The sequence below is a fragment of the Manduca sexta genome, chromosome 4, assembly GCF_014839805.1.
Source record: "Manduca sexta isolate Smith_Timp_Sample1 chromosome 4, JHU_Msex_v1.0, whole genome shotgun sequence".
NCBI lineage: Eukaryota > Metazoa > Arthropoda > Insecta > Lepidoptera > Sphingidae > Manduca > Manduca sexta.
Window position 1 is genome coordinate 5,245,913 of NC_051118.1, and position 18,586 is coordinate 5,264,498.

General features: G+C 36.8%; 1 protein-coding gene across 5 annotated transcripts; it reads right to left on the bottom strand.

Moving 5' to 3' along the window:
* Positions 1–215: 215 nt before the first annotated feature.
* Positions 216–18,374, bottom strand: LOC115448424 (far upstream element-binding protein 3). Of its 5 annotated transcripts, none has more exons than XM_030175861.2 (15): positions 18,121–18,374; positions 17,421–17,533; positions 15,109–15,248; positions 9,032–9,170; positions 8,350–8,473; positions 7,633–7,761; positions 7,094–7,270; positions 6,351–6,557; positions 5,613–5,766; positions 5,111–5,271; positions 4,579–4,722; positions 3,444–3,567; positions 2,749–2,951; positions 2,306–2,514; positions 216–1,272 (listed from the first exon to the last, which is right to left on the bottom strand). In XM_030175861.2, the coding sequence occupies exons 1-14, from the start codon at positions 18,202–18,204 to the stop codon at positions 2,308–2,310; spliced, it is 2,106 nt and encodes a 701-aa protein (XP_030031721.2). In that variant the 5' UTR covers positions 18,205–18,374; the 3' UTR covers positions 216–1,272; positions 2,306–2,307. The 5 variants fall into 5 exon arrangements, with proteins under 5 accessions (XP_030031721.2, XP_030031720.2, XP_037296538.1 ...); XM_030175860.2 differs by having other exon boundaries at positions 3,435–3,567; XM_037440641.1 differs by having other exon boundaries at positions 3,444–3,585.
* Between the last annotated feature and the right edge of the window lie 212 nt (positions 18,375–18,586).

Consider the following 18,586-nt stretch of genomic DNA (forward strand, 5'->3'; position numbering starts at 1 on the left):
ATCATCAAGTTTGTGAACAATTTACTACACATTTAAAATTTATCGATAGGCAAAAATACATCGTACGATATATTTTATACACCCTGACCATAAAGTGATTCGTCAAATACAATATGCAATGACAAGCATAAATGACACGAGAAACCATATTTTAGGGTCACTTACCTCCGGGGACTGTGGAAAAAAACCATGATTATAAATAAAATGAACACACGAGTGAATCAACATACACTTTATATCTTAAAAATTAATACATGACTCGGGTGTGGTACCCGTGAAGCCGAGCGTTACCGACTCGCGTATCATAATTGAACATATTGCCAGGAATGTAGATAGACTTACATTACCTTTCCATTTTTCAATACACTAACGCCTAATCTGTTATAAAACGAAGTTAAATTTATATGTACCGTACATGTTTAATTTCATGACCGTTTACAACCTAATGAGCCGTCAAGAGAGATTTTTACGGAAATATTTTATTACACTACACCTAACTTAGTACTTATCATCTAGACAATTACATTATCGAAACCGTGAGATTTATAAAGTGTTACGCTACACGTTGAAATTTAAAATGTATTACCACAGCGTAAGACTTACATCACCGTGTTCAAACATAATATATGTGAAAAACTGAAATAACAAAGTGTCTTAGTTCACTCAATACTGTACAATTACCTCGACTCCTGGGCGACGTATCTCTGTGTTCATAATTCTTTTATTTCTGTGTTTGTCACTCTCTCTTTAGCTCCGTGGTACGTCGGATCATTCTGTTACTCTAAAGGCAGTGTGGTTACAACTTTAACCTGGACAGATCGGCATAACATACATGAATATTGGCACAACATAATCAGTTTAATAATACGACGGCACAATATAAAATTCAGTAATACGCTAGAATAGAGTATAGACCACACAGCCGCAAAATTTTAGTAGACGGTCAAAATATATAAAATAATCTCGTAATCTAAACGTGTATTGACAATTTCAATGGAGATTGACCCACAAGAAATAAAACGTTCATGTAATGTGTTTAGGTAAGGTAAAGTAACGTTGATATAGCTTTTTACAGTGTTATACAATATTGTTTGTTGTTGAGGCGGAGTTGCCTCGCCGTTTCCAATCCGAAGGTAACTTATTTATTGTGGGTGTCTGTCGGTATTGGGCGCTTTGTAAACAGCTTTCTTCAAACAAATTTGCTTAGAATATGTTTATGCGCTACAAGACGTCTCGTATTCTCCCCATATGGACTGGACGTCTGGCGACTCTCTGCAATCAGACAAACAAACAAACATGGCAACATTGGTACATAATAAACGCGTTTGGCAGTTTTTTTGCGTCGAGAGCAGGCAACCCCGGCACTGGCGAGCCTATCTGCAACACTACATAGTACATACTAGACAATATTCAAACATTTCATAGCCTTGTACACTACTAGGAAACTTATAGCGTAAAACCATCGATATTATACGAATTAAACCATGCAATACTGAAAGAAAAGGTAAATTAATCATGCATTTACATAATGTCTGTAAAATAAATATTTTCATACAAGCTGTAACCGATAACCCGTATTGTAATCAACAAAAATAAGTCAGCTTAACAAAGATAAAAGAAATTATAGCATTTTGCATAATTTATACACACAAATAGTAAAAGTAGGTAAAAAAAAAATACAAATACGCATATACATTGTGGAATACACATTAAATTGAAAATCAAAGCATACAGATAAATGAACACAATATTTCGTAGACCCATGTGCCTAATATTATTACTTTTAAATCTAAAGTTAGTTGAACATGTAGTTCGCTGTATTAGTTTAGATAAAGACCCTTCTAATTTTCGTACATTTCTAATTAGGGATACTATATACTGCATTATAGCTAAGGGGATGGCTACACTGTAGTTACTACATTATTCCAAAATACACAGTATACATTTTCCTTCCTACGTGAGTAAACTGTTACGAATTTAGGCTGAATACCTGCTAACAATAATCTAAACTATTACGATGCTAATAAGTAATAGAATCAAAAGTCAATTAATGATTTAAAAATGCCATATTATTTGGGAGATAAATACGTTTTAAAGCAGACTAAACTCAACCTTATTTATATCGACATACATGCTAAAGTAAAGTGTCAGAATTTCTCTCACAGAGTAATGTATAACGTATAAAGTAAACTCAATTAGATATAAATTGCACACAACTTTATCATGTATAACGAGTAAAACTGAACTACAGACCAAACCACATTATCCTACATCAAGCGTTGTACTTTTTAATATATGAACTCACTCTCATTGCTGGTGGGGATCAGGTGCTGCAGCTGTTGGCACATTGCCGCCCTGATACAGGTAGGGAGCGTAGCCGGGGTACACGCCGCCGCCAGGGTACATCGGGTACTGCTGCGAGTACTGCCCGCCCATCATGCCGCCGCCGGCAGCCGCGTTGCCGCCCACCGGCTGCTGTTGCTGTTGCTGCGCTTGCGATGGTTGCTGTGTTTGCTGCGGAAGAAATTAGTTTAATGATACAATATAATTACCATTAATTATGCAATCTCTGCGCATAAAAAACAACTACCCTGTTCTGCTTCTTTAGTATGTGGCCTATAAAACACGACACGAAATTTAGTTTCGTTTGAATGTCTTGATTGCGCATTGAAGGTATTTATACCAAACGACACGGACTTTAATGTCATGTACACACATTATAGACGCGCTGTTTATTTGTGGCGTTACCTTGTGTTTGATCTGCGTCTCGATGGCATCAGCCTCCTTGTGCTTGCCGATGCTGCGGTAGTACTCGGCCCATTGCGCGCTGTAGTCGGGCTGTGCGGAGGCGGAGGCGGGCGCGGGTGCGGGGGCAGGGGCAGGCGCCGGCGCAGGAGACGGCGCCACCGGCGGCCCAGCTGACCCACCGCCGGATGAACCACCCGACGAACCTGTATACATACAAATAGTGAAGATCCACTACATATCGAGTAAAATCTACTCAATTATTTACTGGTTGTATAATCATTGATCTTATCTAGGGGTCGATCAATTTTGCTAAGTTGGCAAACAATCTCTACCACAGAAATTTACAATGAACATTCAAAAGTTAGTGACAGAAATCAGTATTTATTTACATCCATACTTTTATTGTTTGGGATTGTCGTAGGCCGACCATTGACCATGTAGAATAACACAAATCTGATTACATTTTTTCACAAGCTACAGAGACGCATTTCAAGTTTTTGCCATTTTGTTGATCAAAGATTAGGGACCTATGGCAATTGTGCATTATTCAAATTCTTTAACAAGCAACAATAATAACAAGAAATCGATAAACGATATTAATCATATTTCCAAATCGATTTACATATCAAGATCGTTTGCTCAAAGTTAGTTATAACTATTAAAAATGTTAGTGAAACAATGCTGACCATCCATACCCTGCTGCTTGGCCTGTTGCTCTATCGCTTCCGCCTCGCGCATCAACCCGTGCGAGCGATAGTAATCTATCCATTGTTGCGAGTAGTCCGGCTGTCCTGTCGCCGGATTGATGGACACTTGTTGCTGTGGATACATTACAGTCTATACGAAAAACAATATGTTTGAAAATACATGATAATATTATGAGTCTAGCTCTTGTCCGCGTCTTTGCCCGCGTGACATTGTTTTCTGGGATAAAAAGTAGCCTATAGCACTCAGGAGTAATGTAGCTTTCTATTATTGAAAGAATTTTCAAAATCAGTTCAATAATTCCAGATATTAGCCTCTAGAAACATAAAAGTTACAACCTTTCCTCTCAATGTTTAGGAATAAATTCTAGTTTTTAAGCTTGTATATTTTATAATTTGCTATAGTTTTGATTGTTATTTGTTTTGCGTCTTAATTTAATTAAATAAATATAATATTACTAGAGATTAAAACGCGTTGTATTCAGAATTTTTCACTACACATGATACGCCATAGACGTGTAAAGTTCAGAAATAGAAAAAACGTGCCACAAAATCACTACATATTATTCAGTGTCTTCATGTGTAAATTGAAAATTATCGTGTGACACAGCTAAAAATACCCTGTTTCAGACAAAATTACCTTGAATCACTGAAACTAACCCGTAACAATGCAGGGGAGCTAAAAAAGTTCTTAATATGTCATTAAAGTTAATTTATTAGGGATTCCCGACAACTGTATACAATTAATACAATATGGTGAAATATGACATGGTCAAGGTAATATTTTCTTACTTTGATGGTAGATTTGGACCAAATTACGATGTACTGTATAAACCATGTAGATTTTGCTGGTGGTAGGATATATTTTATATACGCCCGAATAGCGACCACCGTACACAACGTGTTAAAACCCGCTATAGTGGCTCATGTGTGTCGCGTTCCGGAATCAGTCTGTGTATATCCTGTTCCAACAGGCCGACAAAATTATGTTGACAGCCGTGGGGTAAATCATCTCCCATTAGTCAACAATTTATTGGACCCCACTCCGCTTACCATCAGGTGTAGTGAGGTCATGTTACCATGCACATATCAAAAAAACTTCAGACTCTCAGGACATTGTACATACCTGTTGCTGTTGTGGTGGTTGGGGTTGGTGCCAGTGCGGGTTGTAGCCCCAGGCGGCGGGCGTGTTGCCGCTGTAGTACTCGCCGCCGCCACCACCGCCGCCATTGTTGCCGTTGTTGCCGCCTTCTTGGACGAAGTTCACCGGCTAGGCGGATATGATGTTTATTTATAAGTATATAGTGGTATGTTTTGGTGCCTACTGTTATGTTATATAAAACTTAAGAAATTTCATGGTATTTATTGACATGGTCGACGATACAGTCAGAAAAAAACAGGTGAATTTTACCTAAAAATCTTGTATGGTCCAAGATCATTGGTAATTTACAAACTTTATTATATTTAAGTTAATGTTATTTTGTCTACAAGGATTTGTCAACATGTTCCTCCAGCATGCCAATATCATAACTAAGACCCTTGGACTGTCCAGCGCAAGACTGTCAAGAATGTCCACTCTTGCTTCCAGATCATTATTATCATCAGTTCTTACTCTAGTTTCCTACTTAGTGTTTAGTATACTTAATTAGACTCCTCACCATGCCTAATTTCTCCATGATAAGCCGCTTGCAGTGCTCCACCGCCTCCGGATGTCCCTTGATGAAGAACGTCCTGTCGTTACTGTCGGGGACCTGCGCGCGCCGGTCCAGCTCGCAGTGTGCGCCCGATTGAGCGTTTATCTGCTTTATCACCTCGGCGCCTACGCAGGTGAAGTGAATTAGGATAGAAGTGACTAAAAAAAACTGGAGTCGTTCTAATGCAACAAAACTAAGCACTGTTAGGTTTTGGCATGCTAAAGTAAGACACAATAGTCACACGCTTACAAATTAGTGATTTTGATTGGTTCATTCTCGGATTGAAGCTCGAGATTGGGATCTTTTATTGCAAATGGATGCAATACGGCGGCAACATCACACTTTCAGTTAGAAACACTAACGCACGCGCCATTTTCGCACTATACTACTAAATTATTTATTAATGCGATGTCAAAATGACCCTGTTATATACAGACAGGGTCATGGGATATGACGTTAAACTTACCTCTGCCAATAATGAGTCCGCATTTAGTGTTGACGACGGAGAAAGTGACGCGCACCTCCGGCGTCTCGGACCACTGCTGGAAGTCGGAACGCTCGCCGTTGCGCTGTCCCGAGCCGCCGCGCCCGCGACCCGCTCGCACCTCTTGCTCGCGTCTCTGTGGGCCGGGGTTCGATTTTATTAAGGCGTCGACAGAGAGAGCGTGGCTGAGTGTGATATTCAGCGTAAAATCTCATGTAAATTACAATGACAATAAAACTGCCACGCGTACCTTGACGTGGTAGTTCAACACGCATGCGATCACACCCAGATACCAAGACACGCACTTTATTTGGCCAGGTCCGTAAAGGCAAAAAAAACTCCTATGAACGAGCTATTGCTACTAGTGGTTGAATATTTGTACCCACACAAAGAGACAGTGCAAAATACACAAGATATCTGTGCTCGTTTGACAGCAGCTATCATACACAAGTTGTAAACCTTGGCATAGCTGTCTTTAAATGAGTTGCGTTCCGGGCAGACTAGGTTTAAAAGTTCAATGTCTATGCTGTTCAGCAATATTTAAATTATGTGCGTATTACGCCATTTTTATTCCACCAATATTCGTGAAGTTCTCTTTTTCCTTCAATATATACACCATTTATTGGTATTAATTTTATGATTTACTTCGGTTTATTAGTTCAAAGTCAGTTAACTTTGCGACTTATAAAAACTCCATTGACATCAAAAAGCCCAACTCACATTCACACTAGATATAAGATCCTCTATCATCTGCCGCGCCTGCTCCACCTGGTGCGGCTTGCCCTGCAGGTAGCATCGCTTGTCGCCGGGCCCCTCGTCCCTCTCCTGGTGGAACTGCACCCTGCACCCCGTCTCCGCCTGGATCTTCTTGATCATGTCGCCGTGACGGCCAATAACGACTCCCACGGCGATCTTTGGTACTAGTACCTGATTGGGAAATAGGTTGTTGATTTTAATGTGCCTAAGGAAAATGTTGCGCTTGCGCCAATTTAGTGACGGTAGCGTGAATACAGTCGTAATATTTCAAGATAAGAAATTTCTACCAAGCGCTCTAGACAATGTATGCAAATGTCAATAAAAAACAATCTGATATACTTAATCCTCATCCCCTATTTACTCATTGTTCAAAATATATGTTTAGAACGATCTTGCAATATTTATGCAATTAAAATCTAATTATTCTCACCTCTGTAAAGGAAACTCAATCTCAATCTTCAATCCAATTCCAAGAACAGACACATCAAAATAAATAATTTGTAAGCATGTCAAAAAATCTTTGTTCTGATTGGTCTATTTTTGAGATAGATCGAAAAAAGCGATTGGGATCGTTTACTGAAAATGGCGATTAATCAAACATTGTTTATATCCTTACTGTAAAAATATAGGTGATAGTGAGGCTAGCTTATATTCTTGTCATGAGTATTTCTGACCCAAATACATCAAAACTAGTAATGATATATCACCTCTGTAGAGTTGGTGGCGAGGCCGTTGCCCTGGTCCGGGTTGGAGTACCCGTCGTCATAGGGCTGCGGCCGCTGACCGCCGCCGGGCTGCATGTCCTTATCAGCCAGCAGTTCGAACACCAGCTGCTTAGCGTGCTCCACTTTCGAAGGATCGCCGGAGATGCGTAGCGGCTTCTCCTAATGTAATAGATAGTTCTAAGTCTTGTGGTAAGTAAATTTTTTTGGGTATTTTATTTCTTTACTGGATTGAGGTTTAAGATTCTAGTTAATTTAAATATCCGTGCACATAGATAAATCCTGCGCATGTCGCATTTCATCGTTATACTGTGGAAACCTGTCATTTCTAAGCAAATTATGCACCCTATAAAATTTCGTCACCGCCAAATATGTAATTATAATATTCTTTGAAATCGCGTGAAGTTTTCTTGGTAAGTAATTTACTAAAGTAACCAAACTGTCTGCTTTATACACAAGAACCATCACAAATAATCATTCGCTGAAATTTTAAATGAAATGAATGAAACAACAACATTACTCACATATTCCGTGTTGGGTCCGTCCTGTATGACCACCATCTTGGCGCCCGACTGCTCTTGCAGTTGTTTTATTGTTTTACCGTTCTTGCCGATGATGAGACCTACTTTCGGTCCTGGAAGCATTATCTCCTCCTATACGAAAAAAAATTAGTTAATACACAAGTTTTTATCAATATCAACCATAGATAATATATTGATCATTAAATAGCATTCAAACATATAATAGCTGATCGAACTATAAAAAAATAAACGGCAAGTGAGCGGCGACAGCACGTCATAGGCGAGAGTTTATAAAAAAACGTTCCATGTCTTCATAATTGCCCATTTGATACTCTGTGCATTATGAGTAATAGAACTTTTTCTATAGTTTCGACTTATAATACTATTAGCCCTGTATTATTTACTGTCCCACAGCTGGACCCCGGCCTCCTCTTCTATTTAAAGTGATTAGGCCTTAGTACACCGCGCTGGCCTAATGTGGATTGGTAGACTTTACACACCCTCAAATCCCTATAAGGAACTTTCTCAGGTATGTTAGTTAGTTTCGACATGTGAGTTAGGAATTTTCGAGGGTGTGTGAAGTCTACCAACCCGCACTAGGCCAGCGTGGTGGACTAAGGCCTATTCCCTCTCAGTAGTAGAGGAGGCCCGTGCCCAACAGTGGGACAGTATATAATATAGGGCTGATATTATTATATATATTAAATTCTGTTGACTCACCGTGGTGGGTCCCCCGCCCCCGCCGCCCCGCATCATGGGCGGCATGCCCCCGCCGCCGGGGTTGTCCTGGTGTTGCGGCGCGTTCTCGCGGCCACGGTGGTTCACTATTTGGTTTACCAGCTCCCTAAATACACATAACATAGTACACAATCACGTAAGTGCCCTTTAGCCCTGAGAAATGCTTTTGCACTGCTTGGAATGGACTTCCCCTACCCATAAGTTAATAATACGAAAATTAAAAGAAATATTTTAAACAAACTAACCTTACCAAGATGAATACCGCTATGAAATATAACGGTGAAGTATTGGCCTATTGATTTATATAATACTTAGCTTTTGCCTGCGTGAAGGAGATTTTCGGGAAATTCTTTTTCAGACTTACTCGATATGTATCATTATATCACGACCAAATTACATAAAATTATTATAAACTGTAGCCTATGTGTTATTCTGATATATAACCAATTTTACTGTAAAGTTTAATCCACATCCGTTCAGAAGTTTTGTTGTGAAAGAGGAACAAACATACATACATCCTCATAAACTTTTGCATTTATAATATTAGGATAAATAATATAATTCATTCTAACTAATCTTATCCAAGTGTTAAAAATAACGTGGCACTTATACCACACTGTACGAATATTAATATTAAAATACATAATATTTCATGAATACGTACTTCGCCCTCTCAATGGCCTCTCGCGACCCGGTGAGCGTGCACAGCCTGTCTGGGTGTTCGCCCAAGTCCGGAGCCATTTGGATCTTGCACCCAGACTCAGCTTGCAGCCTCGTGATCTGCTCGCCGCCACGACCGATTACTGCGAAAATAGACTTTCTTAGTCTTTTATTAAGGATTACTGATTCAACACCAAGTACGAAAAATAAAACTAATAAAAAAATCAACGAGGACTCTTGTTATCAAGTCATATTAGCCATCTACAGTAGGGCTGCCATAAATCACTGAAGCTAAAACAGGATATTCCAAAAATGGCTTGAAGTACACCATAAAACCAAACGAACGCAACTGAATTATTGACGGAGATAGGTTACAAATCGGGATATGTCCTTGTATAATGAGAAGTATGGCAACCCTAATCTATATCAGTTTGGTCAGTTTTAGGCGTCAAGTTGAGTACGATTCATTGCATTAATCTTTCAGATGCGGCTTTACCTAATACGTCACAATGCTCTCTATTATGACTTCATACAATCATTACTACTATGCACTGATAAATTTGAGTGTGTTTGTATTACATTATTATATTTAACGTAAAATATGTATGAAATTGTTTAATACCTCTGTCGTCCGCTAGAAGCGCTCTTCCTTTTAGCGCTTGCGCAGAAAATATTTTACCCGACAATAAATACACAATAATAACACATTAGTGGAAATATTCAAATTGGATTTTTTGTTATTCTTATTAGACATAATTTGTTCTTCAAAGAATTTTATGTCAAATGTCAAAGGCAAAAGACTAAACCCTGTTGAGATGAGATACAATTAATATTTTTTTAAGTTGTATAGCTAAAAATTAAACATCTTTACCTGTTCTTAAGTTGTACAGGTGTTTATAATAGTTTATTCATAGCAATATTTTCATGTGTGTATGCTGTATTTAACTATCTTGGAACATTACAATATTCCATACATTATCTAGTAACTATCCTGATATTGGGACATCAATCATGTTACCTAATAAATTACATTTACATACATATTTAAACACATTACTCCTATGTTACATTATATCAGGACATATTGTCACCCTAGTCTTAACAATATCAGATATGCGAAATTGATATTTCTGGAACTAAAATGGCAAAATACAATTTAATAATTGTCATTGTAAATTAAAAATTTTGTTTATAATATTTTATGAAGTAAATAATCTAGTTGAATCAGTATTGCCTATTATTGTGCAATATTAGCTATTTAATCGATTGGTATGTTGAGGTTTAAATGTTATCAATAACATCACAGCTCACAATGCGATAGCTGGAATAGACAGCTTTCTTTATCTTTTTTGGAAACATTCAAAATTATTTCACTACAAAAATCATACTTTTGGAATAGCAAATTAAGAATTAAGTAAAAGTACTCATAGAAATAATAAACTGAAATAAAATAAAGTTTATAAATTCTTGAATAATTATTTTAATTCCTACAATTTGAATTCACGCATAGTTTTAATATTCTAATGAAATATTGCAAGTTGCAACCGACAACGGCTTTCTGCTTTATATGCTCACTACATTTAAATACATAACATATAACATGAAGGGAAAAATCCCTAAACAACTTGTTCGCGAAAAAGTTTTCAAACAGTAAATTTAGTTTTATTGTATGGTTTAATAAAAAAATAGATGCGACTCAAATACCCCAGTAACGATACGTAAATATTTAGCCGTAATTATGACTAGCGAGGGATAAACCTAATTTGTCAGTCGACAATATTCTACTTACCATCAGGTGCAGTTGGGTCACTTTACCACATAAAAAGTAGTGTTACGGTAGAGAGCCGCTTGGGTGTGTCCCTGGCATGGTCAACGACGACCACATACCATCAGATGGAATCTTCTTTGGATAGAACTAATAAAGAATCTAATACGATACATGTGCAAACGGCCTTACATCGGTGGCACTGTATGCAGTCGCCTTTATGATGATTGCAACTGCCGTCGTGGTCCCAATTACTTACTTAACTCTTGGTCTCTCGTGGCTCGCCGGCGAGCCAAGACAGCTACATGACATTTGCGTGTGTCACGGGATTATAACCTTATATACTACATAATAAGGTTATTTTTCCGTCACACGCGTAGCTGTTTGACAAGTCATGACGGGTTAATGTCAATAAGGGAGTAGTGACGGTAAAAAGATTTAATTGTATAAATATTGACTTTATGTCCATCGGTATACGGCTGATATTAGTGTAACGACTTGAATCGTTACCGGTGTAACGTTTTAACATATTAACCCGTCATGACTTGTCAAAATTTTATTTTCAAATATGTACAGGTAGCTGAATGTTTGCCGCCAAACATTGACAGCTACGCGTGTGACGGAAAAATAACCTTATTATGTAGTATATAAGGTTATAATCCCGTGACACACGCAAATGTCATGTAGCTGTCTTGGCTCGCCGGCGAGCCACGAGAGACCAAGAGTTAATATGAACCGTATGCAGAGGGTTATGAGGTTAAGATTTCGACTGTTCGACCTCGTTCTCTTCGTCATCTCGTTACGGTTAAGGATCAATGTTGATGGCCCGTCTCTGATTGAAATGATTGAATGTTGTTTGCTCAAAACAGCTACTTACGTTTTATATTACCTTTCTGTTAGAAATTCTACATGATTAACGATATAAAATAATTTCATTGAGGTATGATTACGAACTAAACTCCAACGAATAGCAGATGAGAAAATTTCTAATGGTATATTATAAATATAGTAAAATGCAGACGGAAACTGAAAAAATTACCAATACAATAATATTATAACAATAGGTTACAAATACACAATACGTTTTGTAGCTTTGTGTTTTCAGGTTGCGCCCGCGCCTGCCTACATCCGCCGGCTGTTTGCCTACGTCACCGTGTAATGGCTACTGTCGACTAGACAAGTACGGTCAGCAACAAAAGTCGATGAACAAATACTAATTTACAAAACACCTGAACATTGAAACGGACCTTAAATCACTTACCAAAGAAAAGTACAGATTAAGGTTATCATTTCAATGTTACAAAAGTCGCTAAACATTTTATTTGACATGACAATGCATTAGTTGATGAATCTCATTATTAAATCTATGCTTCTATTATATAAAGCTGAAGAGTTTGTTTGTTTGTTTGACCGCGCTAATCTCAGGAACTACCGGTTCAGACTGAAAAAATATTTTTGTGTTGGATAACCCTTTGTTAGTGCAGTGCTATAGGCTATATATCATTACGCTATGACCAATAGGAGCGGCGCAGTAATGAAACATGTTGCAAAAACGGGCAAAATTTATTAGTTTTGAGAGCTTCTGTTGCGTGCGCTGCTTAAACGGTTAAAGTTATGCAACAATGATGTATGACGGGATAGTTCATCTTAAAAAGTTATACATAAATATGTAATACAAGAGAACATAGGCTTACGGGAAAATATATAGCGTGACTTTTATAAGGGAAAATTTTAGCCCGAAAAACTTTATATCGCGGGTGGAGCAGCGGGCAAAAGCTCGTACACCATTAAAAAATATGAAAAATAAACTGACGTTTACGTTGAAACCTTCGAGGAGAATCTCCTGTCATAATAATTTTGAATTTACACATTTGTTTTTTAAACCGGCCAGTGCTCTATAAAATAGGATGTTTAAAATGTAATTAACCTATTCCTATTAATGTTATAATATTACTTTCTAATATATTATGATGTTTTGTCCATACTTAAAAATTTATAATTCTGTTTATTAACTGCAATATATACTATTATATAAACCTAAAGGGTTTGTTTGTTAGAATGCGCTAAACTCAGGAACTACTTAACCGATTTTGAAAATATTTCACTAATAGGAAGCTACATTACTCTTAAGGCCTATACGCTACTTTCTATCCAGGGTAAATATAAAACACGACTTTTATCTTTGAAAAACTTTTTCACGCGGGCAGAGTAGCGAGCCAAAGCTAGTATGTTATAAAATAACAATTTAATAAACATCCTGGATTGTTGTATTTATTCGGCAATGTTTTGATAGTAAAAAACGCGGTGCGCTGCGCTTCGCGATATTGGTGTCTTGAAGCTTGATGGGTTCAATTTAACGAATAGAAAAAGCTTGCATATAAAACAAAGAATTTGCTAATTTCAGCCACATTTGTATTTATTACAGATCATAAAAATTGACGCTAGTAATGTTTAGCAGTTAATGGTTTGACAGCATTCAGCTACTTTTGTAGTTCAATTATGACAAGTTGTTTTGTTTTTAAATTAATCAGCAACTTATGGTAAATGATAATGATAAGGAAATATTGGAAACAAATTATGTTCAACGACTTCTGTTGCTGACTGTACCATCGAATTGTAAAACTATGACCATTAAGAACGCGCTTCGGTGCGCCGACATGACTGAATACGATTGGATTCCGTGCACTTCTATTCTGGCGTCTTATATTTTCTATGCCCCATGTTATTTCGACAGTGCGTAACAAGAATGTAAGGTGTTACGTTATACACACTAGAAATTGGCATACAGAATATAATTTCACGAACATAACGTAAAACGGCCGTGTTTACGCTGTCATAGAGAAATCCCCTGTTCTAGTCGGCGCCAGCTTTAATATTTTTGAATAGTCTACAAAATTACCGGTCGTTTCGCCGTAGACTGGTAATTTCCAATCTAATCAGTGACTTGGTCTCACGCAAACGAACTGTAGTCGCTCTTAATTCTGCGCGCCTTAGTCACGATACAAGTTAACGATTGTAATATCTTACCAATGCGATAATACCCAGTGCTGTAACTAGCCTTATGCGCCCGCGGGGAACTTCTACAACTGCCCATGCATGACCCAGAACTTGTTCCTGGTCAGCTAATTTCTGCGCCCTATGCCTGAGCACTGATTATACTATAAAGCCCATGTCCGCTTTTTGTACAGATGCTGGTTCTTATTTCAAAAAAATCAAATCAATCAAACTTATTGGATAACTCTTAAGGCGATACCTCAAGGTCCATTTTCATACATTTTGTTTCGGCTTTAATCTGGGTAACTAAACAAGTATTGGCAAGTAAAGAATTTAAATTCACGTCTAGTTAGTGATTAGTTCTCGCAGTTGAAAGAAAAATGTAAAAATAATTAATAATCATGGATATTTCTGCCTTTAAAATTTCGTCATATTAAATTTATTTTTTTTAGTTACCTAGATTAAACAAAATGTATGAAAATGGACCTTGAGGTATCGCCTTAAAAATAATTTCAGTGATTCCTCGAAGGAGGTGGAATAAGTAACAATCTAGAATTTAGTTTTTTTTTTTGTACATAAGTAGCTGCCAGTTATTGTTATTCGTGGATACAAAGAAAAATTAAAACAAAACGCGGTTATTCTACTTCGGTGCCAGATTCATAGCTTATTGAATTTTTGATAACTTTACTTTTTGGGGGCATTGCAATGTAGCAACATTTATATTCCGAAAGCGTTCATTTAACTAAAACAAAATAACAATAATTAAAAATCGGATGTCTTTAAAAATCAATTATTTATTGCTTCAAAGATGATATATGAATTATCTTGGTTAGAATTTCTGTCGAATAAAAAACCGTTTTGTACGTCCTTTGATACTAAATTTCGGTATAAATTCAATAAGACTTGACATTAGCGTATATTGCCAACAGGGGCTCTATATCTTTATTTGTTGAGGGCAGGATAGTGCGAACTTTTGGGCGCGCGCTTAGTTTAATGTAGGTATGGGCCCCGTAATACGGCTGATATAGCGGTAGCTACGTCCCTGGAACTTAACGATCGTAACTCATATCGACACTACCGCCGTAAGTGCAGTCGGCCCTGTATCATTATAATAAGTCATACTTGAAATTAAACTACTTTTCGGATTCTATCGCGGTTTTCTATATTTTAGTTTTATATATAGACCATGAAGGCGGCAAAGTCTTCGAAACGTCGGGAGAAAACTAAAATATAAAAAACCGCGATAGAATACGAAAAGTAGTTTAATTTCAATGTTTGACATTCGCGTAAACATAAGAAATCATTATATAAGTCATACTTACTAAGTCCGACCATCTTGTGAGGTACTTTGATGTATTCATTGATGCTCTGTTCAGGCAGGAGGTTTGAGGGTGCGCCAGGCGGGCCGCCGCTGGGCACCGGCATGCGAGCCCCGCCGCCCATCGCTGCTGCCGCTGAGCCACTGGTGTTAATGATTTAGATATAATATTATGTTTGAGCTATCATCATCAGCCGCAGTATGTCCACTGCTGAAAATGTTTGAGCTAGCTATAAATTGTATAAAAGAAATAATGCTATTTTACTGGTTTGAGTTTTTTTTGGATTTTAGTAATTCCCTTTTCGAAGTAGCTTAATATTTTTTAACAAATTTCAAATTTAATAAGTTTCAACCTTATATAAAGTTAGATTTTGGAGAAATCACTAACCTGATTTATCACCATTTCATTAGCCTTTGATGCATAAATGTGATTTTATATGCATATTTAAACATGAAATAAAAATATTATATGTTTAAAGTCATTTTGACCAATGAGATTAAATGTTTTACATTATAATATCTCTCCATTTACACATACATTAGTTATTATCATATTAATTCCATTTCTAACAATCAGGCTAACTAAACCTCGTTATTTGTCATTCTTATCAGTATAGTACTTGCATTGTGACAATATTCCTAATAATTCAAACAATTAATCAATGAACAAGACTAAATCACCCTTCATTTTAACATCAGCTACAGCATATCCACTGCTGAATATAGGCCTTCACAAATGATTTCTGGGCTAACCTGTTGCAAGCAGTTTGCATGCAATGATTATTCAAAATATAGATATGGTACCCTAACCAATCAAATAATCTCCCCTGGTGCATTTCATGTGCACTTTGTGTCCACACTGAATTTCTCCCCTCCGCTCATTGTAAAGGGTGTTCCTATTCTTCCCCTACACTTCCTCCCCTAATTATTCTCTCCCAACTCTCCTCCAGCACCCTGTGGTCACTAAGCCAGGTGGATTCCAGTATCACATTTGAGGGTTTCTCTCAGTGAAGAATGCACGGACAGTTACAAAAAAAGAAACTGATCAAATGAAAAAAAAATAATTGTATGCCCGCATATACAGTTCATTAATCTATGTTATAGATTATTACCTAACCACTCAAATGAAAAGATAGTAGTATGCACTCATAAACATTCTTAACATTGATATTATGTGATTAGAAAAGGTTGATTTAATTAAACAAGTATAAAAAGGTTCACACATCCTAACCTTGTACAGGACAAATGTGGAAAAGTATCCCCTCTACATTAACAAGTATAACTAAAAGCTAAAATTTTACATTTATGTATGCAATTGTCTCTATTCAGACAACTTCAAATTGTTTAAGTAAGCATTTTTATACCATATCTACCACTTTATTATAGTATCATCGCCTGCTACCAGCAAAAATTTACATCTTAATCCACAACTCAACACTAATGGTATAAATTTTATTTTTCAAGCTTATTATCAATAATATGAAGAAGCTTAATGACTGCATTTAGGACACATGCATTAATAAATTTGTAATCAATACTTAATTAGCAAGCATGCCATTGTTCAACTTCAAGGACACTGGAGTGAGTGACAATGCTCAACAGATTTGAATCCTATGCACTTCAATAAAGTAATCATTTTTTTAGATACTAAATCTGTATCTAATAGCATGTACTCAATAAGGGATCTAGTTAATTCCACATTTCATTGTTAAATTATTGGGCTTATATCCAACAATACCTTATTATTTGAATTAATGATGATGAAAATTATTTGAGATACTGTAAGTAAAAACTGAAAAACATATTTACATGTAGATATACAATATTGTTTAATAAGATTACTAGCTTTTACTTGTAGGTTTGACGGAATATGTAAAAACATAACATCTAGTAAGTATGCCTTTATCCTGTAGATAAAAGGTAGCATTAAGATAATGTAGCTTTAACGAAAGATATTTCTGAATTAGAACAATAGTTCCAGAAATTATAACATTTAGGACTTATTACACAACTTCTGAGTAATTGGTACTTGTCAGATAAACATATAAGCCAACCAAATCTGAAAGACACACTCAAATATATGATCCCAAATAAGTGGTAATGAAATGAGTACTATTAACATTGGCTGTTTAATATAACTGTCAAATAAAATTTACTTGACACTTGTAAAACAGACCCTTCAAGAAGAACAAACATCCTAACAAGTTTTATATAATATTGATAACAAAAACTTGTTTTGAAACCAGGATCAAACAGCTATGTGACATTTAGCTATTCACACCAAAGAGTTTGTAGTTTTTATTTTTTCATACTGACCTCATGATTTGCTGTTGCGGTTGATATACAGGTTCTACAGGTGCCAATTTCTTTGGACTTGGTTCAGGTCCGTCTTCTAATGCCCTCTTGCTACCACCAAGCTTAGCAGCCACCTGACAGTAATAATGTTGTACAATATTGTCAATAATATATAAAAACTACATATAGTAATGCCATGCTAAGGGAAACACACAATCATTACTGCAGCGGTAATGACGCGTCAATCACTCTGTTTACCCTCGATGCGAAATGGCGCGATGTTAATCAGAATTTTTAGTTACACGACGCAAAAATATAGATTAGGCACATTTGTACACTTTATACAAGTCTGCTTGAATAATGTAACATAAGCTACTAGTTTTGGAAATACAAGCATTTCCCGCTATGACGTTAACGTAAAGGCCGTTGAACCCTAAAATACGCATATGTGTTGGTATTGCGGAGGCAACAAGCGAAGGTTTAATTACTTACTGGGCCTGCACCAATTAGTTTGCGCCAAAGCGAAACCACAATCAATAAGTAGGTTAGGTAAAAGTAAAGCACAATCGTATCGTTAGTGGCTTCTGCACAATAGGAGGTACGACAGCCTATAATATTGGCAAAATTGCTATTGAGAAGGTACACGTAAAAAAATAGGGGTAAATAAAAGACGAAGTTGTCAAAATAACGCGGTTTTTATACAAAAAGGAGGTACGCTTACCAATCTCGCACGTTGTACAGCAGTCGCGAATCCTGCCGTTTGGCTATTGTTTTGAAGCGTAGCCATAGAAGAATAGTCACTCATGTTTGAACTTAACTACACTTTCAACGGCACTATTCAGCAGCCATCAAGAAAAGGTCAAAAGACCCAGTAATCCGCGATTTTCACTCGCAAACTTGCGAGCCGAGAGAAAGACGCGGACCATAGACAAAATAGATTAGTGATCAAAATGTCGCTTCTAATTTCCAACGACAAAACACATAATGTGGAGATATTTTATGTAGCAGCATAAAAAATAAGCATATTACCATCAAAGATTTGTTTTCGTCAGTATAAAGTAATTCTGATGACTCCAACTGATTGATTTATTGACAAACTGTTAAATATTGAATATTCTATTTTTAAAATAGAGCTATTCTCTTTGCCGCATTGCAATAGGAAGTTAAACGTTTTATTTTTGCCAATA